Source organism: Loxodonta africana, chromosome 12 (assembly GCF_030014295.1).
Source record: "Loxodonta africana isolate mLoxAfr1 chromosome 12, mLoxAfr1.hap2, whole genome shotgun sequence".
NCBI lineage: Eukaryota > Metazoa > Chordata > Mammalia > Proboscidea > Elephantidae > Loxodonta > Loxodonta africana.
In genome coordinates this window covers 42,932,099-42,960,075 of record NC_087353.1, presented here as the reverse complement: position 1 = coordinate 42,960,075, position 27,977 = coordinate 42,932,099, and the positions used below count along the sequence as shown (strand labels likewise).

Genomic DNA, 27,977 nt, shown 5'->3' with positions numbered 1-27,977 from the left:
AAAGGGTCTAAGAACTCCAGGTTATAGGGTAAAACAGGCATATTATAAACACATGCTGGGAATACTCATCATGTGAATCAATTGGGATGGTAAAGTAAAAAGCAGCTTGAACAATTTAAAGTACTAAACAAATACATTTGTATTATTACAGTATTGCATATTTAATTCCTAGAAAAAAACACATTAAACTGGAAGACTCAGGCTTTCCAAAATCTTTCAAAGCCCCTCTCCCCCATGTCAAATGCAAATGTGATATCCCCATCTGTCTTAGTCATCTAGTTCTGCTATAACAGAAATACCACAAATGGATGGCTTTAACAAAGAGAAATTAATTTTCTCATAGTCTAGTAGGCTAAAAGTCCAAATTCAAGGTCTCAGCTCCAGGGGAAGGGTTTCTCTCTCTGTCAGCTCTGGAGGAAGGTCCTTCTCCTCAATCTTCCCCTGGGCTAGGAGCTTCTCTGGGCAGGAATCCCGGGTCAAAAGGATGCTCTCTGCTCCCCGTGCTTCCTTCTTGGTGGTATGAGGCCCCGGTGTCTCTCTGCTCACTTTTCTCTTATGTGTCTCAAAAGAGATTGGCTTAAGACACTACCTAATCTTGTAGACCTCATCAGTATAACTGCCACTAATCCATCTTACTACATCATAGTGATGGGATTTACAACATATAGGGAAATCACATCAGAAGATAAAATGGTAGACAATCATACAATCATACCAGGGAATCATGACCTAGACAAGTTGACAGATATTTTGGGGGGACACAATTCAATCCATGACATCATCCTTTGGCCACTTACAGTACTTCATTAGTATTTTCTTATGTATTTATAAACTTGAGCCTCACTAACTGGACACTGACCATGCACCAAGCACTACATTTGTATGCTCTCCCTTGGAGTAGATGAAACTAAAACCCAGACTTATTCTCTTTAGAAAAGATGAAATGAAGCTCAAAGAGTTAAGTAACTTGAGCCAAGATTGCCAGTCAGTAAGTAGAGGAACAGAGGGCTCTGTGCCAAGCCTTTTTGTGCCTTTTCTACTGACCCAAAAGCTGTAACATACCATACTTGTTCCTATCTCCCTTACTGTATTAACTAAAGGACATGGGTCATATCTCACTAATCTTTATACCTTCTAAGGCACCTAGCAAAGGCCCTTATAGTTGCTCAGTTCTCCTGGCCTGGAAGAATGAATGCACGTACATTTGCATGCACACAGGCCTGGCTAATGGTGAGCATTTTTGGGGTGGTAAGCTTTGAGTACTTATTTCCAAGACGGACTGTAACTTAACAACAAAAAGTTCTAAAAACAAATTCTGTACTTGTGAAAGATGCCACCTGGTCTGCCTCAGGGGCTGAAGTCCTCTTTTTATCCACCAAGTGGGAACAGCACAGGGAGTGACAAAGCTGGTTTTCTTCAAACCACTCCCACAAACTGGCTCAAGCCAAAGAAAAGGGCCCACACCTTTGGGGAAGAGGACTGTGTGGTCTCTGATGCCTGTTTAACCTTTGGTCTCACTGCTGGAACCGCCAACACTCTGAGAAGGAGGGAAAGATTGAGTGAGGTTAGTGCAGTCCTGATGACGTAACCTTAAAACTCACAGCTTTTCTGCCAGGGTTGGGGTGGGGGTGGGGGGGAAGGCTTAGAAACTAGTTAATTATAAGATTTGGAAACTAGCTTCTTTCCTCTCCTAATATTTAACCCAAATCCATTTTGCACAATTCATCACTAGCTTTCTTTTGCGTAACTCACCACTAACTTTTTTTTTCTTTCATGAACAGTACTTAGTCTCTAATTCAACTGATTGGTTTTGGTTCCTTGGAAAACAAATGTATAGGGCCTGAAATATGGGTATTTCATAAATGTCCCTTGTGTAAGAGAACACAAAGTTCTTCTCGGAAGGCGTTTACTTTGCAAGCCATGTATATGCACAGTGAGGAACAGGAAACAATCTGCACTCAGCACCATGAGAGTGTGCAGTCATGTGCACAGGCTGCCAGCACCCCAGAGGAGCTATTCCAGGACCGTGGTAAACAGGATCCAGAAGTGAGACTGCATTGCAGAGCTTCATCAAATCAAACACACTTAAATGTTTTCTACCCAATGTAGCTGCCAGATGTTCTCATTTGTAGGGATGTCTAATTTGGGGACATTGGTTATCCCTGTCCCTAGAAATCTTTAGGGTACAACAAATTGAGCCTTTTCCTACGTGTGATGACAAGACCCAGAAGTGGCGTTTTTCTTTTTCTATTTGTGGAATGAGTTAATGTGAGTGTAATAGCCTTACCCACTGCATGGACAAGCTGGGGCAGAGTGATGACGGCCAGATTGGAGTGGGGTCAAGGTAGTTCTTGATGCCCATGGAGAGCAGGTGGTGGGGACACAAGGCTCCTCGTGCCAATTTTTACCTAACGTGGATAAGGTTACTGGTCTGCCCTGAGTTCCTGACTGTCCTATGTAGTGCATGGGGCTTGAGACTTCCTAGAAAGAGCTACAGCAGAAGCCAAAAGGTGTATAAGCCTCAACTAAGGAGAGTCTGGCATTGGCCTAGGATGGGTCCACATGGGATGCTTTTCCTGTGACTCCTGAACGAACTCTCCAAGTCTGAGTCTATAATCAACACTTGAATAGCTAAGAGTTGACAGGATAGCATAAAACACAGAAAACAAATGAGAGCTTAACACAATACCAGTGATAGTACCTGTCCCTCTCCTTCAGCTCTTACAACATTATCTCATGATCTTGGCCCTTCTGAAATGACATTACTTCTGTTCTAGGTCCTAAGCTCTGCAAAAGTTACCTAAAATATTCATAACTGTAGCAGATATGTAAACACTTAAAAAGTCATACCCCAATTTTACCACTTCCACTTTAAACCTCATTTTGAAAACTGCTACTTAAGAATGTAATAAGTTTTGGTAGTTTTCTTTGGTACTACAAATACAGTTCTACTAAAGTGAACTTTCATCAACCAGGAAAAATGCAAGGTCTCTCAGTGCAGCATTTTCAAATCCTTTTCTGAGAATTACTTATTAACCTAGTTAATACTACCAAATAGGCAGTTGTTGACTGTGCCTTGCATTTGTGCAAGGCATTAAAGGAATGAAAAGATTTGTTCCTTGCCCTTAAGTAGCTTGCAATTTAGTAAAAGATTAAAAAATGTACATTACTAATTAAAGCTATAGTGAGCAGATGGTAAGCATGATATAAATTCAGTGTTACAGGAATTCAGGAGAGGGCTGGACTAATTGTGCTCTGGGAAAATGATTGGTAGAGATGGCCTTTGAAGAAGGCCTTAGAAAATGTATACTACGTCACCAGGAAGAGGGGGTTTGAGAAGGCCATTTTACATGAAGGAAATAGCTTTGGCAAAGGCACAGAGACAAGGGACTACAGGTGAATTAAGAGAACTTCAAGTGACCAGGTCTAGCTGCAGGCCAGGCCACTTAAGGAGAATTTAATAGGAAGTCGATTTGGAAAGGTAAAGTTGTGGCCAATTCTTAACATAAAAAGAGGGGGAAACGTAGAAAGCTAGATTCTAGAAACGGAAAATAACTTATGAAATACACCCACCACTAATGATTTTTTGTACCCTATCTTACATTTTTAAAGTGAGAAATATTTTATTAGCAACTTTATTTGCAAACTGGGTGCTGTAACTTCAAAGAAAAAATAACCTGGCTGCTAGAAAAACTGTTTTTCTGAGCTGGCAAATTCTTGGCTGCAGCTTAACTTACACGTTCTTCTTACGCCACGCCTTGTGATTCTTTCAGTAACTCTCTTTTCTCATCACTGAAACGCCCCTTAATTTAACTCACTAAGTACTTACTGAGTGGCTACTCTATAACTAGTATTTGCTCACTTATTTACCAGTCCTCTCCTTCTTTGCCTCAGCTTGTCCCTGCTATCCACCCACTCACTCATTCTTCTCCTATGAACTATATTAATAATAATAACATCAATAGATACTACTTGCTGAGTGTTTGCCATAGTGCCAGGTACTGTGATTAATGCTTTCTGAACAGTATTTAACACAATCCCCAAAACAACACATGAAATAGGTGTTATTATCTCGATTTTATGGATGAGGAAACAAGCTCAGAGATGTTAAATACTGTGCCAACTGGTAAGTGGCAGACCCTGGGTTAAGCCAGATCTGCTTGACTCCAGAGCTTTTCCCTTTTACCACTTTGCTGCACTGTCTCCAGCACCCTTTGACTGATATGGTTTAGTATTTTCAATTAAAAACTAAAGCATTCATTGAGCCCCTACGACTGCAAAATCCTGTACAAGGTACTGTCAGAGATACATAAATAAATGAGAGATTGCCTGCTCTATAGACGCTTCCAATCTCCTACGCTTGAGGAAGCAAGTCTGTGTCATACCAGTTTGTAAAATCATACGTCCATGATTCACGAACTAAAGCAACTAAGGTCAGAAGAGGCCAAAGAATGCTATATGTGAATGTTGGATGGTGTCATGGATTGAATTGTGCCCGCCAAAAATATGTGTACCAATTTGGCTAGGTCATGATTCCTAGTATTGTGAGATTGTCCACCATTTTGTCATCTGATGTGATTTTCCTATGTGTTGTAAATCCTATCTCTGTGATGTTCGAGGGCACTGGGGTGGGTTTATATGATGTTGATGAGATGAAATTAGTGGCAGTTATGTTAATGAAGTGGTACTCAATCTACAAGACTGGATTGTGTCTTAAGCCAATCTCTTTTGAGATATAAAAGAGAGAAGTGGGCAGAGAGACATGGGGACCTCATACCACCAAGAAAGCAACACCAGGGGCAGAGCGCGTCCTTTGGATCTGAGGTTCCTGTGCTGAGGAGCTCCTAGACCAGGGAAAGATTGATGACAAGGACCTTCCTCCAGAGCGGATAGAGAGAGAAAACCATCCCCTGGAGATGACGTCCTGAATTTGGACTTCTAGCCTATTAGACTGTGATAGAATAAACTTCTGTTTGGTGAAGCCATCCTCTTGTGGTATTTCTGTTATAGCAACACTAGATGACTAAGACAGATGGTGAACACATCTACTCACTGGCAGAAATCAGCCAATCCTGACGACTGCCTTGCAGAGATCTTTAATAACACATTTCAATCACAGTCTGTAAAAACTCTCCACTGAAAAGAAATTAGAACAAAGAAAAAAAAAAAACCTACTCTCTACTGATGAAAAATCTGTCCTGTCAGAAATTCCCAACCAAATCTGCTTATAATCCATTTTCAGTGAATTTCAGCTTCCTTTGAAGTAAGCCTCTGAAGTATTTTAGCCAACAATAAGCGCACTATGAGACTAGTCCTTGTATAATTTATTACTGATGAGTAAAGTTACTTGGTAAAAACCACAAGTATGATACCAAACTACTTCTACCATGAAGCCTGCATGTTGCATGAAGTTATAGAAGCCATTTAGACAAAGGAAAATAATTCAAACATGTCATCTTTTTAAGCTGTTGTTGTTGTTAGGTGCCGTTCAGTCTGTTCCAAGTATAGCAACCCTATGTACAACAGAACGAAATGGTGCAAGGTCCTGCGTCATCCTCACAATTGTTGCTACATTTGAGTTTATTGTTGCAGCCACTGTGTCAATCCATGTTGTGGAGGGTCTTCCTCTTTTTCGCTGACCCTCTACTTTACCAAGCATGATATCCTTCTCCAGGGACTGGTCCCTCTTGATAACATGTCCAAAGTATGTGAGACAAAGTGTCATCAGCCTCACTTCTAGCTGTACTTCTTCTAAGACAGATTTGTTCTTTCTTCTGGCAGTCCGTGGTACAGTCAATATTCTTCGGCAACACCGTAATTCAAAGACATCAATTCTTCTTCAGTCTTTCCTATTCATTACCCAGCTTTTGCATGCGTATGAGGTGATTGAAAATACCATGGTTTGTGTCGGGTGTACCTTAGTCCGCAAAGCAGTCAGTATCTTTGCTTTTTAACACATTAAAGAGGTCTTTTGCAGCAGATTTGCAAAAAACAAAAAAATTTACGTCACCTACTTTTAATGCTGCCTTTACTAACTTCCGAATAAGTTTTTGCTGAATATTTTAAGGAGACTAGTCACATTTTTACAAATAACTATAACATATACAAATATGTAAAAAGAAATGGATCAGGTGTTTGTTCAGTAGCCCTCTTCAGACTATAACTGTAAGTACCCCAGAGAGCATTTGGAGAGAGACATAATTTCAGACATAATCTGTCTACTCTGCTCTCTCTACAAAGGCATAGTATTCATTTCACAAATTGCACGACTCCAAGATTCATCAAAAGATTGCAGTGGCAAATACTACATTTACTCTGCAACCTAAACTAATACTATTCATTTCTAAGAGAATAAAAGTCAATAAAGAGAAATAATTTTAAGAGTTCAAGAGTGGCAAAAGAAATATCAAGACATGTTTGGTTAACAAGTAGAACCTCCAAGTTACATGAAGTTAACGGTACTAGTACTTACTGTTCAATTCGGGGTGACAGGTATAGCTTGGGGTACACCTGAGTGGCTTCTGTGTCCTCAAAACTGACAGAAAGGAGGGCCACATCTTCTCCAGGGTCTTCATTTGCATCCTTAAACAGAAGGTGAAAAACACAATGTCATTAGTACCTATTGCCATAACATCTTATCAGTGATTATCTCATAGTCCACCAGCACGGAGGCCATTGGCTATGAGTTACCCATATTCCACCTTAGTGCCTCAGCACATCCTTTGCTGCATACCTAGTCACTCCCCTAGAGTGATGGCTTCCAAACTTTCTGACCACAGGCCCACTTACCTCACTTCCCTGGTAGAAAACACAAATCTGGTGATAACAAAGAATTAGACAAAAACACAATTAACAAATTGCAGTAAACATGTTGCTCCAATACATGAGTGGCTTATAAGTTACTTTTTATGGGGAGAATATGAGTAATAAACATGATTTATATTATAAAACACCAACAAAACATTAAGATATCCAGTAATCTAATTATGCCTACCTTGACAGTATGTTGTAAGTTATTTAGACAGCAAAGCTTCACAGGACACCTATCATCATAAAGTGTGTCACTGTACAAGCAAATGGCAGGAAGGTTATGTACACATCTACTTTAGCAAAACTACTATGGATGATTCATATGTAAACCACAGGCATACATATCTTAAAAGTCTAGTTAAAAGAAAATTATAAAACAAAACATTGTTGATGCAAATATGCATCATGAAACATCATGGAGTTAACCAAACAACCCACAATAAACTATGCTAGTAATGAGAAAGCTAACCTTACTGTAATCTATAATTAAAAGGCGAGAATAGCAGCAACTGCATGTCATAACTAACTCAAGCCAACACTGATGAAGTGTCCTGAATCAAAAGGGAGGGACTTAAATTCTCTATGCATGTTCCAAGCACCCAGTGTCTGCCAGGCTTCTGAGTAAAATACTGAATTAAAATAAACTTGAGTGGTATTTTGATTTTAATTTGTGAATACCAAATTTTTGAAAACCTTAATAATTTACTTTTGGTTGGTAGTGGCTCCGAGTGAAATATAATTAAAAAAAACAAACTTAATAGAACTTTTTTAAATAGAACTGCACATCTGTCACCCATAGGGACTGGTAAGAACTCAGCCCCACTGCTGGGTTAGTTTATAGATCCTCAGGAGGCTCAGCTGCCATCCCAGGGGGGACTCAACCTAAACTTTAAGAATCAGTGCCCACAAGCATTGAGAAGAAAGTAACAATGTCCTTCCTTCTGTCTAAAGCTCCTTTTACATTCTTTATTTTCTAGCTTCTCAGCTAATTTTGGTTTTCCATTACAAAATTTAGGCACGTAACAAGTCCGACAATATGGAAGTTTTTACAGAAAAAGCTCTTCTGCCATCAGAGAAAAGTTAAATTTTTTAATGGAGTGAAATCTAGTCAGTATTTCCTCGCACCCTGAGGTTTTTTTAAAAACTATGTCTCTATTTTTTACCTAATATTTTTATAATTTTATTTTTTCATGTAGATTTTTAAAACATTTGGAATATATTTTTATGCGGTTTTTTTTTTATGATATAAGAAATATGGCATTATTTTTTCCAAACTGAGAAAGGTGGGGAAGGGAGGGCCTTAGCACAGTACCTGGAACTTCGAAACCACTAGATGTTTGCAGAATGTATGACCTAATCAGTGAAGGAATGAACGTTAATTCCTAACATTTACAAAAAACCAGACCTCTTGCTGTCTGCTGTCGAACTAATTCCAACTCATGGCAACCCCATGGAGAGAGAAAGAAGAGAGAGGTTTACTCTCTACATCTACTGATTTTCAGGAACAGACTTTACAGAAGCTCCTGTTACCAAACACGTCTGCAAACTAAGTGCTGACTCCTTGCTCCCCACCCCCATACACCAAGTTCCCTAGATCTAGTGGTTTTAATAGAACAAGGATTGAGAGTTTGAGCTTTTTTATCACTTGTTGCCCTTTTATAGATGATAAAGTATTCAACCTTGAATTGTCCTTTCTGTAAAATGAGGATGGAAAAATTTCTAAAGTACTTTGGGTCCTCAACAAATATAAACTACCTGGTTAAATAACATGACTGTAACACTCATTAAATATCTGAAACTCATGTTAAAATTGAGCTAAAAAATTTCACATTCATAGGGGCAAATTCATTTTATAATTGAAGTATAGAAGCAGTTCTCTTTATAGTTATATTGGTCGCCGTAAGATAATAAAAAAGAAATCATAATGATTTTCAGATACCTTCCCCACCAACTAAGTTTCCTTGTTAAAGGTAAAGGCTGAAGGCTATGACCACCTGTCACAAAAACCTGCAAAAACTCACTGCAAACAACTTGGGGCCACTGAAAACTCTTTTTAATTAAAGGCTTCATTCTAGATGCCTATGGATAATTTAGAATTATTTCCCTTTTCTACTTTTTAACTTCTCATTTCACTACTATTCAAGCAAAGAACAGAAATGCTGAGAGACAATCCTCAAAACAAACGAAATGACCCCAGTTTATATAATCGACATTCATCATCTGGCATCCTGCAAAGAGTACAAGACACATTAGTCTGAATATGAAAATAGTTATTTCTAAGAGTTCATTTTACAAACTAATATGTTTTATTTCTCTTGGTGTGGCACATGAGTTTCCCCTGAATTGGTATTTGATTCCTAATGGATACCCAAGTTAACGTTGAGTGCTTAAATAAACCCAGAGAATTCCAAAAATATAAATCCACACAGTGTTGTTTCCAGTTTCTGCAACTCTAACAAGCTTGTACATGTGTTCTTTCCCATCTGGGAAATTGTAAAAGAAGCTCTTGTACCATGGTTCTTAGAAGCTAACATTACAGATGATTACTGTAACCACTAATGGAAGTATCTGGAAAACAAGGGGTGATTACAGTGTAGTAGGGGACATTTTAAAATGTGTAAGTATACATTTTCAGGGCTTTCTATCTGTGCCATCTGAAAGAATAGCATGCTAAAATAATGGAAAAGATGCCGAATCTGCTGAAGCTAAAGAGGAATATTGCCTCCTACCTTTATATCAAACACGGACATACATATGGCAAGACAATAAAGAGTGGTCACACTTTTTTGCTGAAATATAACAGTGGATTTGGCTCAGCACTTGACTACAGCAGAAAGGGGTTCCTATGGGTTCTTGTAGGCTGGGAGCTTCTCCTGCTCATCTTTGGATTCTAGTGTCTGGAAGATGATAACATACATATCAAATTGGTTGAAAAAAAGAAATGCATGAATGACTGAAAGAACAAGTAAATGAATGAAGTAAACCACTGAACTTGCTCTTCTAACCAGAGGAATATTTGGAGTTTCAAAATTCATAGTATAAAGCTAATGGAAATAAACAGAAAATGCTTTTAGTTAGGAAGATTCACAATATTGATTTCTTTAGTTCCTTAAGTTTATGACTACTTAGGATTTTATTGAAAAAAAAACTCAAATCTGAACTATGTAGCAGCAGAGGATACATTTACTAATAAGAATCAACAACTCTGTTTAGGTCATAATGGTTTTATTTATATACCTAATTTCAACTGGGGCTCTTTTTAAATATCAAAAGGGTATAGAAAAATAAGCAACAATTAGCCTTGGAAATGAAAATAAACACAAATACAATTTATTATTGTGCTGTACCCTTTGATATGCTAATTATTCCAAATAAAGACAGCAACAATTAAACAAGCCCCTATATGTTGAGACCAGAAGTGTCAATATAGGTACAAACTACCAATTAACTAATTGATGACAGGCATTAGCTGAAGCATAAATATTATAAACCACCAGTCACATAGGAAAATTATATAAAAGCCATTGTATTTCTCAATTCAAAAAGGCTTACAATAACGCTGTAACCATTACTAGCAAAATCAATCTGTGGGCATAATGACTATAACGAAGCTATTATACAGGAGTCCTTGGGTGGTGCAAACTGTTAACACACTAGGCTACTACCCAAAAGGTTGCAAATTCGAGTTCACCTTGAGGCACCTCAGAAGAAATGCCTGGTGATCTCCTTCCAAAAAATTAACATTGAAAACTCTACGAAGCACTATTCTACTCTGATATATATGCAGTCATCATGTGTCAAAGCTGATTACAACTAGTGGTGGTGGTGGATATCCAAAACCAAACCCAAACCCAGTGCCGTCAAGTCGATTTCGACTCATAGCGACCCTAGAGAACAGAGTAGAACTGCCCCATAGAGTTTCCAAGGAGCACCTGGCGGATTCGAACTGCCAACCCTTTGGTTAGGAGCCGTAGCATTTAACCACTATGCCACCAGGGTTTCCGGTGGTGGTTTCCGGTGGTGGATATAGTATATCGAAAATCATGTAAGCACCATGTTGAGTTACATTTAAAATAGTATTAAGTTAGACTTGGAAATAATCATGATTCCTTGGGTAAAGCACCTCATTATACAAAAGGGAGGAGTTTTTGGCAAGCTGTAAGCAAACTAAAATGTCTATAACAGAATCAACGAACAAATCTATCTTGGAAGAAGTACAACCAGAATGCTCCTTAGAAGCAAAGATGGTGAGACTTCATCTTCCCTACTTTCAACACGTTACAAGGAGGGATCAGTCCCTGGAGAAGGGCATCATGCTTGGTAAAGTAGAGAGTAAGGTAAAAAGAGGAAGACCCTCAACTAGACGTATTGACGCAGTGGCTGCCACAATGGGCTCAAGCATAGCAATGATTGTGAGGATGATGCAGGACTGGGCAGTGTTTCGTTCTGTTGTACATGGAGTCGCTATGAGTTGGAATTGACTCGACGGCACCTAACAACAACAACAACAAACAACATAATGGAATCTTATTTTAAAATGTAGCAAGTGATGTTTCTACTTTAGTGGCTCCAGTATTTTGATAATATAGATACACCACCATCAAATTACATAAATTTAGATTTTTTAAAGCCATGTTTTTTCAAGTAGGAGAAAACAAGACTCTTATGGTGCTACCATTCATTCACTGATTTAACACAATACGTAAAATACATAGTATGCTATAAATGTTACAGAGAAAAAATAAACCAAGGAAAGGAACAGGGAGCAGAGAGAGAATGAAAGTTTAAAGAAGGTGGTCAAAGGTGGCCTTATGGAGAATCAGTAGCCGTCTCTTATTACTTAAGACAGAGAGATTTAGGATAAAAATTTCTCTTGACTCACTGTTACATAGCAGCATACCAAGCCAAACCAAACTGACTGCATGGAGTTGATTCTGACTCATGGCAGCATAAGCAACCCCAATCAAAATTTGAATTTGGATTCTCTTGGCATTAAGATGTAACAATGAATATGCTAGGAACAGAATTAGATCTAAGCAGAAGAAGCATTTAAGAACAAGGAAAATTATGTGCACAGGACCTTAATCTCACTGCAAAGGGGTCTCTGTCCAATCACGACATTACTCATTCCAGAACTCACGTCATTTCTTCTTCACAAAATGCTGGGGTATGTACAAGTGTCGGGGAAAAAATTATAATCAGAAAGCAAAACAAATCCAAACGGGAGTAAAGTCGCACCACACAGGTGAAGAAGAGCAATAAATAGGTCCCCAGTGGATGGCTCTTTTGCCTGTTGGTGTGACTCCCAACCCCTGAGCCTCCTCCTTTCCATACAGTATTTCAACACTGGGTTAGGGGTTCCAAAGGCTTACTTATGACCTATTGCCACCATATACTAAGTTCTTGGTTAAAAATTCTCTTGATATCTCTTACGAAGGTAGCATTTAGGAGAGGTACCTCTGATTTGGTTTCTCCACATGTAAAATGGGAGTAAAAAGATTCTCCCTACCTAGTCCAGACAAATTGGGCCACTCCCCATATATTCTACTAGATCTTGACTAACACTTTTCACTTGCCATTCCCCATATCAAAAAGTCCTTTCTCTCCTTTCCTTAACTTGTGTGGCTTTAATTTCTTTAACTCTAATTGCAAACTCATGCTTCCATTGAGATTCCTTTCAACTACAATCTGATCTAGGTCTGCCTTTGGTAGTTTTCACCATGTTGCTTTGGTAATTCCCCATGTTGTTTGAGGAGTATATATAATCCAAACAGATGGTAAATTTCTTGAGAGAAGGGTATAGCTCTTCTACTTCCTGTCATGCCTAATAACAACAGCTGACATTTACTGAGTGTTTACAACAGTCACTTTACTTAGTGCTTTACATGCATTATCTCAGGTAATCCTCACAACAATCTTATAAAAAAAAATCTTATAGGTAGTATTATTATTCTCAATAGCAGATAAGGACACTGAGGCCCAGAGATTAAAATAACTTGCCTAAGGTTACAGAGCTATTAACTGGAGAGGATGAGTTTGAACTCATGTATGTTGACTCAGAACCCTGTATTCTTAACCATGATGCTATACTCCGTAGCATGCTGTTGAGCACAAAAAAGACTCGGTATCAATGGTCAAAGAAAGGCATAAAAACTTGAAAACCCATGCGCAGAAAACATCTCAGTGATTTAGAGTTACTATACAATTACTTGTTCTTTATTTATTGTCTAAGTCCTTTATGCTCTAAAAGACTATAAGCAACTTAAGGAACTATTTTTTATTCTCTTATTACCCAAAGTATGAAGCCCTGGTGGCAAAATGGTTAAGCACTCGGCTGCTAACCAGAAAGTCAGTGGTTCGAACCCACAAGCTGTGCTCCACAGGAAAAAATGTGGCTGTCTGCTTCCATAAAGATTACAGCCTTGGAAATCCTACAGGGCAGTTCTACTCTTTCCTATAGGGTCGCTATGAGTCAGGATCGACTCAACAACAATGGGTTTTTTGGTTTTATTATCCTGAGTAAACTACCCTGCCTGCATCAGGCACCTATGGGGTATTCAAAACAGATACTATACTAAATAAAATGTATTCATTTGACATCTTTACAAGACTCATTAAAGGAGGGTGGCTTCTACACAGATGTCGATGAAGACCATGGGGTTGTAAGGCTATAATAATATCAACCTTCCTTCGATAACGTGTATTTAGGTACATTCTATGATTAACAACTGTACTCAGTGAAAATAAGAAGAGCAGATTGTCAGGTCAGGAAAGTACAACTGCAACGCACTTGAAATAGCCAGTGCTTACGGGGTTAGTACAGGACACCAGTCTAGAGCTGTTGCCACCTGCCCATGTTTTCCAAAAGGACATCTTGAGTTCACCACTTCTAGATGTCATGATAAAGTATGCGGTAGGCTTTTTTTTAAAATTTTATATCTTATTTATTATTTTCATAAACAAAGACCATTTCATTGCTCTCATTTATGCAGGAATCTGCTTGTGAAGCTGTACTCACTCTTAATACGTTGGTTAGAGCTGCTGTTTATAAAACTAAATTGAAACACATGCTGTACAAATAACGTTGGGGGAAAAAACCCTAAAAAAGAACATGTTGTACAAATAACGTTGGGGGAAAAAACCCTAGCTGTTTTAAAATAATGATGATCATGATTCAGCTGGTCAAATACAGTCCCATCAGCTATTATAGCTAACAGAGGGATCCTTGTGAAACACTAACTTTCTTTGAATAGTCACAGCTTTATTCTAAAAGGTGTGTGAAGTGGAGCTTTCTCTCCAGGAGGCCAGAGAGGCTGGGTGCAGAGGAATCTCTACAAAACAGCCAGGACTCTGACTGGAAGCAATTACTGTTCCTTCTCTTCTGTCATGCTCTCTACCCACCAGGGTTTTGAAAGAAGGAATCTGGGAGTGTGGGGTTTCCCCTGTTGCCCTAACAACTATCTTCTTATTCAGTTGGATTAAAAGCTTTTTCTGGGCTTATTTAAAGGTGTCCACTTCTGCAACTCTTTTACCAATTACATGGAACCACATCTTCAGATATCTCTGAGCTGTGATTTTACCCACACTTACTAATACAAACCTTGTACCAGACTTTCTACCCAAGAGCCCAACAAAACAAATGAAAACAATAGTACTTTTTTACACAAGCTCATTTAGAATAAATATAATCACCATTTACCATATCCATAAGTAGCCCTGGTAGAGTGATGGTTAAGTGCTTGACTGCTAACTGAAAGGTTGGTAGATTGAACCTACCAGCTGCTGCGATGGAAGAATAAACCTGGCAATCTGCTCCCGTAAAGACTACAGCCTAGGAAACCCTATGAAATGGTTCTACTCTGTCATATAGGGTTGCTATAAGATGGAATCGATGTGACGGCACACAATGACAGTATGTCTCCAAAACTTAAAGAAAAGGTGGGTAAAGTTTTGACCTAAATAATTTACACAGCTCTTTGTAAGGGAATAAAAAAAGATTTAAAGTAGTAGTTGACATAGTGGACACCTGTGATGTTGTTTGCCTGGCACCCTCTCTTCTCCTGGGAAGTCCCTCTTTCTTCTAGTCCCTACCCCTATTTCCCAATCCACATAGCTCCTGAAAGAGTTGTCCGGTTCCTACCCCTCAGACCCTCGGGAACAGCTAATGGATCCAGCCATGGACCAGGTTCTTTCCTCAAGATTTGTGAATTTGGGAACCAAATGCAGGTTAGTCCTTCTCCAGGGGCAGAAGAAACTGTCAGTAGTCACATCCCATACGTGGAGATGCCAGCGTGAGAGAACAAAGCCATCAGGCTGAGAGAAGCAGAGATACCAGAGGAGAGACCTCTGGCAGAATTCATGCCCTCAGCTCCCGTGGTTCTCGGCCCGCTGTGTCCCTGGCTTCTACTGTGGTTTGGCTATTCAACCTGCTCCTGGCTTCTGAAAGCTAATGTGTTGCCCTATGTGCCCAGGCTGAAGTGGTCTTCCTTCACTTACAATTAACATCTTCTGTGTTTTTTTGAATGGGTCGTAAATTATTAAATGGATTCATATAGATGATAACCATTGGAAATCAAAATTTAAAGAATTAAGTGCTAAAAAGGACATCTACTACGGAATTCTAAACCCTAGTCAGAACCTAGAAAGGACTTTTAGGACAAAGAAGCACTGCGTGCCTACACGCATGCCAGAAGAAAGCTTTGCTAGAGCAACTGGCCTGCATTGCCTGGCTCTGGCTGCAGCTAGAATACTAGGTTATCCCCTGGTCTTCTTGCCTCTCATTCTAGAGGACTTGAAACAGCACAATACCCCATCCAGGGTCCAGGGAGCACCTTGCACTCTGTCCTCTAAAACCCCCTGAACCTTACCCAATCAAGGAAGAGGCAGTAGAGGAGCCAGAGCTCTTTTAGAGGCAAAAAAAAAAAAAAAGTCCATTGCAGTATGCCATTTGGATATATGAAATGTTCTGCAAGTTTGTCACGCAACTTAAGAACTGCACAAATATCGTGATCTTTTTAGCTACAGAAATTTTTTATGCAGAGTTTACATGTTTTTGTGTTTCTCATATATGCTAAGTGTGGGGACTATGGGAAGCAACAGGTTTGCACAGCTTTTGCAAATAATCATATACTTCTTAAATGCAAGCAGCTTGTTATTTTTGTCCCTTGAGCATGCACCCTGTAGCTATGTAACAGTGAAGTAGCCATTGTTATAAGAAATAAATGACAATGCATGTGTGAAAGTGTCTAGCACAGAGCCAGGCATTGAAGAAAGTGCTCAATGTTAGTTTCTCTTCCCTTATCCCATTTGAGACTCTTGTTCTGATACCCTTTCCATTATCATACTATTCTTCCTATTAAAGCCAAACCCTATCCTCTTCTCTCCAGGTTGCTCTAAGTTCTGAGAGTTAGAGACTTTTTCCAGGTGATTCTGTGTTTGAAGACAGAAAGGACTAGTACCCTAGGAGCTAATAACGCCTTTTCACCCACCCAGTAGGTCACCTGGCTTAGACTGTCTGGCACTCATGGCAACTAGGCAATTGGTTATTTTCAAGTTATTTCAGCCCCCAGGCACTACACCCTCATTAACTGGAGACAATCACAAATCACATGTGCTAAAAGAGAATGGAGCTGGCAGGGCCAAGATGGCAGAGAAGTCAGACACTTCCCGTAGTCCCTCTTACAACACGGACCTGAAAAAACAAGTGAATCAATTATATATGACAATTTAGGAGCCCTGAACATCAAAGGCAAAGCTGAGGAATTGGACTGAGCGGAAGAGGGAGGGAAAGGCGGTTCAGAAGCAGAGAGGAGTTGCTAGACCTGACCCAGCAGGAACTGGCACCGACGCAGGCTGGATCTGCTGGCATGAGCACAGTGACACAAGCAGTGGAATTTTGGGATGCGCTTTCCACATCAGGAGAGACCAAGCAGTAGGGAGTCCACTCACATCTCCAGAATCAGGGAAAAGTGGCACTCAATTGGTAAAAGGTAAGTACATGAGACTAACCTACTGCGCAGATCAAAAAACACCCCTTTGGGGGAAAAATGTCTCTCCTATTTATCTGACCTCTCCCTGCTCTGCACCAGGTCCCAAGGCAGCCTCAGAGACTGCTGCATTCCCTGGGCAGGGAGTAGGACCTGTTATGCCCACTGAGCCATCCTTCTGGCCTTGGAGAGGAAACAAATTAACAGGAAACAATAATCTGCCACCTCCCCTAAGCTGGGAACTCACGGCAGAAACAGCTCCTTTTCCTCAGCACAGTCATAAGGGGTTCACAAACTTCGAATGTCTTTCACCCGTGCATAGACCTGTGGGGGCCCCTTACAACAGCATAGGCTCTCATCAGCACAGTATAGCAGGGTATATATCTGAAGTCTAATCTCAACTGTATCAGCTATACGGTAGAGAGGCAGGTGTGTGACATCTGACCTCTCTGCCTATTAGAGCAGGGTCCTCACCCATCCACATCAGGGGCCTGAGGACTGGCGGCTCCACCCACGCCACACAGTGACCTACGAGAGGGGTCTAAGAATAAAGTGATTCCTCCCAGTCCTTTCAGCCAACAGCACTGGATGTTCATAGTCCGACTGCAAAACCCATCCACCTATGTGCTCTAGGCAACAGGAACACAGGCACTCAGGGGCGGCTGTCAGCCCCCTGCCTTGTTTAGCACATGACCTCCTACTGCAGCCAGATACCTGTGCCTATACCAATCACCCCTGCCTGTCTAGGAGTGTAGGTGAGAGCCTACACCACACACTTGGTGACCTACTACCTGGACACCTGAGCTGAATCTATACACAAAAGGTAAATAAACTCTTGGGCTCACATACCTAGTAACAGCTCTAACCACCTGGTGACAGAATGTTAGAGCTTCAAAGGCACCAACAATCAAACTAGCTCACACAACCAGACTATTTGGGCATACCAAAACAAGAAGCGAAGATACAGTAAGCAAACATAAAATAAACAAATACAATAACTTATTGATGGCTTAGAGACAACCCGCTGCCCACTGCTGTCAAGTCAATTCTAACTCATACAACAGTCAATATCAAATCACATAAAGAGACAGACCATGATGGTCTTAGTAAGCTCCCAAAATGAAGAATCAAGAAACCTTCCAGATGACGAGAACATCCTGGAATTACTGGAGGTAGAATACAAAAAAATTAATATACAGTACTCAGGAGCACAGGCAAAACACAGAATAAGCCAAACGGCACACAGACAAACCAACAGTGGAGCTTAAAAAGATTAGAGGAGAGCATAATGACAAATTTAACAGGCTGCAAGAATACACAGAGACAGCAAACAGAAATCCAGAAGATTCACCATAATTTTTCAGAATTAGACAACTGAATAGAAAGTCATCAGAGCAGAATTGAGGCAATGGCAGTCAGAATTAGTGAGGCTGAAGATAAAGCACTTGACACCAACATATTTGAGGAAAAATCAGATAAAAGAATTTTAAAAACTTATGAAGCCCTAAGAATTATGTGGGACTCTATCAAGAGGAATAACCTATGAGTGACTGGAGCACCAGAACGGGGTAGGGGTAACAGAAAATACATAGAGAATTGTTGAAGATTTGTTGGCAGAAAACTTCCCTACTATTGTGAAACAGAAGAAGATATCTACCCAAGATGCTCATCGAAGCCTACATAAGGTAGATCCCAAAAGAAAGTTACCAAAACATATTTTAATTAAACTTACCAAAGATAAAGAGAGAATTTTAAGAGCAGCTAGGAATAAACAAAAAGTCATCTACAAAGGAGAGTCAATAAGACTAAGCTTGGACTATTCAGCAGAAATTATGCAGGCAAGAAGGCAATGGGATGGCATATATAAAGCCTTGAAGGAAAAAATCACCTGCCAAGGTCTTAAACTCTAGCATGTGGCCATCTTAGATACATCAATTGATCTCAACTTACCTGGAGCAAAGGAGAATGAAGACCACCAAAGACATAAGGTAAATATGATTAAACCAGAGGCTACATCAGTTAGGAGTACAAAGCAAAGTGTATGTAAGTTTTTGTATGAGAGACTGACTTGATTTGTAAACGTTCACTTAAAGTACAATAAATTAAAAAAAAAAATTACCAACCAAGAATTATATGTCCAGCAAAATTGTCTGACAAATATGATGGTGAAATTAGGACATTTCCAAATAAACAGAAGTTGAAGGAATTTCCAAAAACCAAATCAAAATTACAAGAAATACTAAAGGGAGTCCTCAGTTAGAAAGTCAATAACATCAGATAACTCAAAACTAGAACACAGGACAGAGCAACCAGATGTTAACCCAAATAGGGAAATAATAAAAATAAACCAAAGCTAAAACACTAAAAATAGGGAAACAGAGATGTCATTACGTAAAAGACGACAACATTAAAACAAAAAAGAGGGGATAAAAATGTAGTCATACATCATTCATATGGAGAAGAAGTCAAGGTGATATAAAGGAATAAAAGATTAGTTTTAACTTAGAAAAACGAGGGTAAATATTAAGATAACCACAAAGGAAACTAACAATCCTACACATCAAAATAGAAAAGAAGAAAAACATAAAGACTCAGTAAATACAAAACCCACAACAAAGAAAATGATGAAATGAAAATACATAAAGAAAAGTAACTCAGCACAGAAAATTAAGTGGAACAAAGAAATCGTCTACAACACAAAAAAAGGCACCAAAATGACAGCATGAAACTCCTACCTATCAATAATTACACTGAATGTAAATGGATTAAATGCACCAATAAAGAGGCAGAGAGTGACAGAATGGATAAAGAAACATGATCCATCAATACGCTAACTACAAGAGATACACCTTACACTTAAAGACACAAACTAAAACTCAAAGGATTGAAAAAAATATATCAAGCAAACAACAACCAAAAAAGAGCAGGAGTGGCAATATTAATTTCTGACAAAATAGAAGGACAAAGAAGTACCCTATATAATGATTAAAGGGTCAATACATTAGGAGGACGTAACCATATTAAATATTTACTCACCCAACGAAAGGCCTCCAAAATACATAAAACAAATTATAACACCATTGTAAAGAGAGGCAGACAAGCTCCACAATAATAGTAGTAGACTTTAACACACCACTTTCAGTGAAGGATAGAACATCCAGAAAGAAGCTCAATAAAGACATGGAAGATATAAATGCCACAATCAACCAACTTGACCTCACAGACATATACAGAACACTCCATCCAACAACAACCAAGTATACCTTCTTTCCCAATGCACATGGAACATTCTCCAGAAAAGACCACATATTAAACCATAAAGTAAGCCTTAACAGAATCTAAAGCATTGAAATATTACAAAGTATCTTTTCTGACTACAAAGCCATAATAGTAGAAATCAATAACAGAAAAATTAAGGAAAAAAAATCAAATTCATGGATGCTGAACAACACCTTGCTCAAAAATGACTGGTTTATAAAAGACATTAAGGACAAAACGAATTAACAGAATCAAATGAGAATGAAAACACATCATACCAGGACCTTTGGGACATGGCAAAAGCAGTGCTCAGAGGTCAATTTATAGCAATAAATGCACAAATCCAAAAAGAAGAAAGGGCCAAAATCAAAGCATTAACCCTACAACTTGAACAAATAGAGATCAGCAAAAGAAGTCCTCAGGCACCAGAAAAAAGCAAATAATAAAAATTAGAGGAGAATTAAATAAAATACAGAATAGAAAAGCAACTGAAAGACTTCACAAGACCAAAAGGTGGTTCTTCAAAATGATCAACAAAATTGATAAACTACAGGCCAAACCGACAAAAGAAAAATAGGACAGGAAGCAAATAATCCAAATAAGAAATGAGATAGGTGAAATCACAAGAGACCCAATGGAAACTAAAGGAATCTTAACAGAATTCTATGAAAACTTATACTCTAACAAATTTGAAAACCTAGAGGAAATGGACAAATTTTTAGAAACACACTACCTACCTAAACTAACACAAACAGAAGTAGAAAAACTAAATAAACTTATAACAAAAAAAGGCATTAAGATAATTTCAAAATCCCCAACAAATAAAAGCTCCGGCACTGATGGCTCCACTGGAGAATTCTACTAAATTTTCAGAGAAGGGTACACACCACTACTACTAAAGATATTTCAGAGTATAGAAAAGGATGGAATACTCCAAAACTCATTCTATGAAGCCAGCATAACCCTGATACCAAAACCAGGTAGACTCCACAAAAAAGAATATCCCTCATGAACTTAGACGCAAAAATCCTCAACAAAATTCTAGCCAATAGAATTCAACAACATATCAAAAAAATAATTCACCATAACCATGTGGGATTCATACCAGGTATGCAGGGATGGTTCAACATTAGAAAAACAATCAATGTAATCCATCACATAAAAAAAAAAAAAAAAAAAGACAAGAACCACATGATCTTTGTATAGGTCTTTCATATCTTTAGTTAGACGTATTCTTAATTGATTTATTATCAATTGATGCAGAAAACGCATTTGACAAACTCCAACACCCATTCATGATAAAAACTCTCAGCAAGAACCCTCCCCTCCCCTTCCCAGGCGGCTTCATTAACACCGGAATTTCCTGAGCCAGAGAGTAAACTGCTCTGCAGTTTTTCTTTCTTTCATTTTTTTTTTTTTGTCTTTTCCTAACCCATTCTCCTGGCCTGAGAGAAGCAGCTACAAAAAAACCCAGGGACCAAAAATCCTTCCCTAATTGGACTAAAAACACAGAACCAGCTCCAGCCAAGCATATGTGATCCATAGTCTTGGGCTTGCATCCCTACAGGGAACAAGATGGCTATTATAATGCAAAAGCATTTCTGATAGGGATCTGACTGTAACTGTTTTAGCGGATTACTGGAAAGACAAGTTTCCCAGGTCTGATACCTCTGCATATTCAACAGAGCCCTCACTGACCCACAACAGGGAACTGAGGGCTGAAACTCCCCCCAGACCACCTAGCCTCCTGCCTTAGGGGTCTAAGGAGGGTGACACCTACCAATCTGTAGAGGTACTTGCATTGGGGGCCTAAGGTACTGCTGCAGAGCCCACCCACCAAAGTGCTTTAGGAATAGAGACACACCTACCTCACTGGCACTTGGGGGAAGCCTGTCAGCATCCTGCCCCTCTGCGGTGTGTGAACCCCTGCTGCTACTAGAATCTGGTGCACACAACTATCACCACTACTCCTCTAAGTTAATAGGTGACAGTCTACACCACACACTTGGTGACCCAAAATCAGATTCTACTCAAGAATAGTGAATGGACTCTTAGGCTTATATATCTGGTAACAGCCCAAACCAGCTGGTAATACGACATAAGTGAGTCAAGGGCTACAATAATCAAGACAGCACAATCTAGTAGCCCATCTACGTATTTTGAAAGAAAACAAAACAAGATAAGACTCAGTGAGAAAATACAGAATAAATCACTACAATATCTTAGTGATGGCTCGGACACAGCAGTCAATATCAAACCATATAAAGAAGCAGACCATGATTGCTTCTACAACTCCCCAAATTAATGAATCAAAATCTTTCCCAAATGAAGATACAATCCTGGAATTGCCACATGCAGAATATAAAAAACTAATTTACAGAATGCTTCAAGACATCAGGGATGACCTCAGAAATGAAATAAGGCAACCTACAGAAAAAGCCAAGGAACACACTGATAAAGCAGTTGAAGAACTCAAAAAGATTATTCAAGAACATAGTGGAAAAATTAATAAGTTGCAAGAATCCATAGAGAGACAGCATTCAGAAATCCAAAAGATTAACAATAAAATTACAGAATTAGACAACACAATAGGAAGTCAGAGGAGCAGACTCGAGCAATTGGAATGAAGAGTGGGAAATCTGGAGGACCAGGGAATCAACACCAATATACCTGAAAAAAAAATCAGATAAAAGAATTAAAAAAAATGAAGAAACCCTAAGAATCATGTGGGACTCTATCAAGAAGGATAACTTGCATATGATTGGAGTCCCAGAACAGGGAAGAATAACAAAAAACACAGAGAGAATAGTTGAAGATCTGTTGGCTGAAAACTTCCCTGACATCATGAAAGACGAAAGGATATCTATCCAAGATGCTCATCGAACCCCATTTAAGATTGATCCAAAAAGAAAAACACCAAGACATATTATCATCAAACTTGCCAAAACCAAAGATAAAGAGAAAATTTTAAAAGCAGCCAGGGATAAAAGAAACGTCTCCTACAAAGGAGAATCAATAAGAATAAGTTCAGACTACTCAGCAGAAACCATGCAGGCAAGAAGGCAATGGGATGACATATATAGAGCACTGAAGGAGAAAAACTGCCAGTCAAGGATCATATATCCAGCAAAACTCTCTCTGAAATATGAAGGCGAAATTAAGATATTTACAGATAAACACAAGCTTAGAGAATTTGCAAAAACCAAACTAAAGCTACAAGAATTACTAAAGGAAATTGTTTGGTCAGAAAACCAATAACATCAGATACCAGCACAACACAAAGTCACAGAACAGGACATCCTGATACCAACTCAAATAGGGAAATCACAAAAACAAATTAAGATTAATTTTAAAAAGAAAAAAACTCTCAAAACAGGGAATCATTGAAGTCACTATGTAAAAGATCACAATAATCAAAAAGGGGGACTAAATACAGGTGGCACAGAACTGCCATATGGAGAGAGACACAAGGCGATATAGGACACTACAAGTTAGGTTTTTACTTAGAAAAATAGGGGTAAATATTAAGGTAACCACAAAGAGGTATAACAACTACATAACTCAAAATAAAGACCAAGAAAAACATAACGACTCAGCAAACATAAAGTCAAATTCTATGAAAATGAGGAACACACAATTTACAAAGAAAAACGTCTCAGCACAAAAAAGTAAGTGGAAAAATGAAATTGTCAACAACACACATAAAAAGGCATCAAAATGACAGCACTAAGCACATACTTATCTATAATTAACGCTGGATGTAAATGGACTAAACGCACCAATAAAGAGACAGAGAGTCTCAGACTGGATAAAGAAACATGATCCGTCTATATGCCACCTACAAGAGACACACCTTAGACATAGAGACACAAACAAACTAAAACTCAAAGGATGGAAAAAATATATCAAGCAAACAATAAGCAAAAAAGAGCAGGAGTAGCAATATTAATTTCTGACAAAATAGACTTTAAAGTTAAATCCACCACAAAGGATAAAGAAGGACACTATATAATGATAAAAGGGACAATTGACCAGGAAGATATACCCATATTATTTATTTATGCACCCAATGACAGGGCTGCAAGATACACAAAACAAACTTTTACAGAACTGAAAAGTGAGATAGACACCTCCACAATTATAGTAGGAGACTTCAACACACCACTTTCGGAGAAGGACAGGACTTCCAGCAAGAAACTCAATAAACACACGGAAGACCTAATCGCTACAATCAACCAACTTGACCTCATTGACTTATACAGAACACTCCACCCGACTGCTGCAAAGCATACTTTTTTTTTCTAGCGCGCATGGAACATTCTCCAGAATAGACCACATATTAGGTCATAAAACAAACCTTTGCAGAGTCCAAAACATCGAAATATTGCAAGGCATCTTCTCAGACCATAAGGCCATAAAAGTGGAAATCAATAACAGAAAAATTAGGGAAAAGAAATCAAATACTTGGAAACTGAACAATACCCTGCTGAAAAAAGACTGGGTTATAGAAGACATTAAGGAGGGAATAAAGAAATTCATAGAACGCAACGGGAATGAAAACACTTCCTATCAAAACCTCTGGGACACAGCAAAAGCAGTGCTCAGAGGCCAATTTACATCGCAAATGCACACATATAAAAAGAAGAAAGAGCCAAAATCAGAGAACTGTCCCTACAACTTGAACAAATAGAAAGTGAGCAACAAAAGAACCCATCAGGCACCAGAAGAAAACAAATAATAAAAATTAGAGCTGAACTAAATGAATTAGAGAACAGAAAAACAATTGAAAGAATTAACAAAGCCAAAAGCTGATTCTTTGAAAAAATTAACAAAATTGATAAACCATTGGCCAGACTGACTAAAGAAATACAGGAAAGGAAACAAATAACCCGAATAAGAAACGAGATGGGCCACATCACAACAGACCCGACTGAAATTAAAAGAATCATATCAGATTATTACGAAAAACTGTACTCTAACAAATTTGCAAACCTAGAAGAAATGGATGAATTCCTAGAAAAACACTACCTCCCTAAACTAATACAATCAGAAGTAGAACAAATAAATAGACCCATAACAAAAAAAGAGATTGAAACGGTAATCAAAAAACTCCCAACAAAAAAAAGCCCTGGCCTGGACGGCTTTACTGCAGAGTTCTACCAAACTTTCAGAGAAGAGTTAACACCACTACTACTAAAGGTATTTCAAAGCATAGAAAAGGAAGGAATACTACCTAACTCATTCTATGAAGCCACCATATCCCTGATACCAAAACCAGGTAAAGACACCACAAAAAAAGAAAATTACAGACCTATATCCCTCATGAACATAGATGCAAAAATCCTCAACAAAATTCTAGCCAATAGAATTCAACAACATATCAAAAAAATAATCCACCACGACCAAGTGGCATTTATACCAGGTACGCAAGGCTGGTTTAATATTAGGAAAACCATTAATGTAATCCACCATATAAATAAAACAAAAGACAAAAACCACATGATCTTTTCAACTGATACAGAAAAGGCATTTGACAAAGTCCAACATCCATTCATGATAAAAACTCTCAGCAAAATAGGAATTGAAGGAAAATTCCTCAGCAAAATAAAGGGCACTTATACAAAGACAACAGCCAACATTATCCTAAATGGAGAGAGCCTGAAAGCATTCCTCTTTATAGCAGGAACCCGACAAGGATGCCCTTTATCACTGCTCTTATTCAACACTGTGCTGCAGGTCCTAGCCAGAGCAATTAGGCAATTAGGCTAGATAAAGAAATAAAGGGCATCCAGATTGGCAAGGAAGAAGTAAAAGTATCTCTATTTGCAGATGACATGATCTTATACACAGGAAACCCTAAAGAATCCTCAAGAAAACTATTGAAACTAATAGAGGAGTTCAGTAGAGTATCAGGATACAAGATAAACATACAACAATCAGTTAGATTCTTCTACACCAGCAAAAAGAACATCGAAGAGGAAATCACCAAATCAATACCATTTATAGTAGCCCCAAGAAGATAAAATACTTAGGAATAAATCTTACCAGAGATCTAAAAGGCCTATACAAAGAAAACTACAAGACACTACTGCAAGAAACCAAAAGAGACCTATATAAGTGGAAAAACGTACCTTGCTCATGGATAGGAAACCTCAACATTGTGAAAATGTCTATGCTACCCAAAGCGACCTACAGATACAGTGCAATCCCGATTCAAATTCCAATGGCATTTTTTAATGAGATGGAGAAACAAATCACTAACTTCATATGGAAACGGAAGAGGACCCGGATGAGTAAAGTATTACTAAAGAAGAAAACCAAAATGGGAGTCCTCACACTACCTGATTTCAGAACATATTATACCACCACAATAGTCAAAATAACCTGGTACTGGTACAACAGATACAAAGACCAATGGAACAGAATTGAGAAGCCAGATGTAAAATCATCCTCCTATGAGCAGCAGATATTTGCCAAAGACCCAAATTACATTAAATGGAGAAAAAACAGTCTGTTTAACAAACGGTGCTGGAATTACTGGATATCCATCTGTGAAAAAATGAAACAAGACCCATACCTCATACCATGCACAAAAACTAACTTAAAATGGATCAAAGACCTAAGTAAAAAATCTAAAACAGTAAGATCCATGGAGGGAAAAATAGGGACAATGCTAGAAGCCCTAATACATGGTATAAACAGAATAGAAAACATTACTAACAATGCACAAACACCAAAAGAGAACCTAGGTAACTGGGAGCTCCTAAAAATCAAACACTGATGCTCATCGAAAGACGTCAAAAAAAAAAAAAAAGATTAAAAAGGCAGCCTACAGACTGGGAAAAATTTTTGACTACGAAAAATCCAATTAGCATCTAATCTCTAAAATCTACAAAATATTCCAAAGCCTCAATAACAAAAAGACAAATAACCCAATTAAAAAAATAGGTGAAGAATATGAACAGACACTTCACCAAAGAAGACATTCAGGCACCTAACAGGTACATGAGGAAATGCTCGTAACCATTAGCCATTAGAGAAATGCAAATCAAAATTAAAACGAGATACCATCTCACCCCAACAAGGCTAGCATTAATCCAACAAACACAAAATAACAAATGTTGGAGAGGTTGTGGAGAGACTGGAACACTTATGTACTACTGGTGGAAATGTAAAATGGTACAACCACTTTGGAAATCGATTTGGTGCTTCCTTAAAAAGCTAGAAATAGAACTACCATAGGATCCAGCAATCCCACTCCTTGGAACATAGTGTACAGAAATAAGACCCTCACCTGAATAGATACATGCATACCCATGTTCACTGCAGCACTGTTCACAATAGCAAAAAGATGGAAACAACCAAGGTGCCCATCAATGCATGAATGGATAAACAAATTGTGGTATATTCACACAAAGGAATGCTATGCAATGATATAGAACAACAAAGAATCTGCAAAACATCTCATAATAATATGGATAAATCTGGAAGGTATTATGTTGAGTGAAATTAGCTGCAAAAGGATAAATATTGTATGAGACCACTATTATGAGAGCTCAAGAAAAGGTTTAAACACAGAAGAAAACATTCTTCGATGGTTACTTGGGTGGGGAGGGAGAGAGAGGGGTATTCGCTAATTATATCATAGACAAGAATTATTTTAGGTGAAGGGAAGGACAGCACTCAATGCAGAGGAAGTCAGCACAACTGGACTAAACCGAAAGCAAAGAAGTTTCGTGAATATAACCAAACACTTCGAGGGACAGAGCAGCAGCGGCAGGGGTCTGGGGACCATGGTTTCAGGGGATATCTAGGTCAACTGGCATAACAAAGTCTATTAAGAAAATGTTCTGCATCCTACTTTGGTGAGTGGCATTTGGGGTCTTAACAGCTAGGAAGCGGCCATCTAACATGCATCAATTG

At 38.6% G+C, this 27,977-nt stretch overlaps 1 protein-coding gene across 2 annotated transcripts in view; it reads right to left on the bottom strand.

Moving 5' to 3' along the window:
- Nucleotides 1-27,977, bottom strand: part of BABAM2 (BRISC and BRCA1 A complex member 2) — a 682,281-nt gene that overhangs the window by 277,437 nt on the left and 376,867 nt on the right. For both annotated transcript variants that reach the window (XM_023550554.2, XM_003411950.4), the window contains exon 7: nt 6,473-6,582. In XM_023550554.2, coding sequence (XP_023406322.1) covers nt 6,473-6,582 — 110 coding nt within the window. The remainder of the gene's footprint in view (nt 1-6,472; nt 6,583-27,977) is intronic.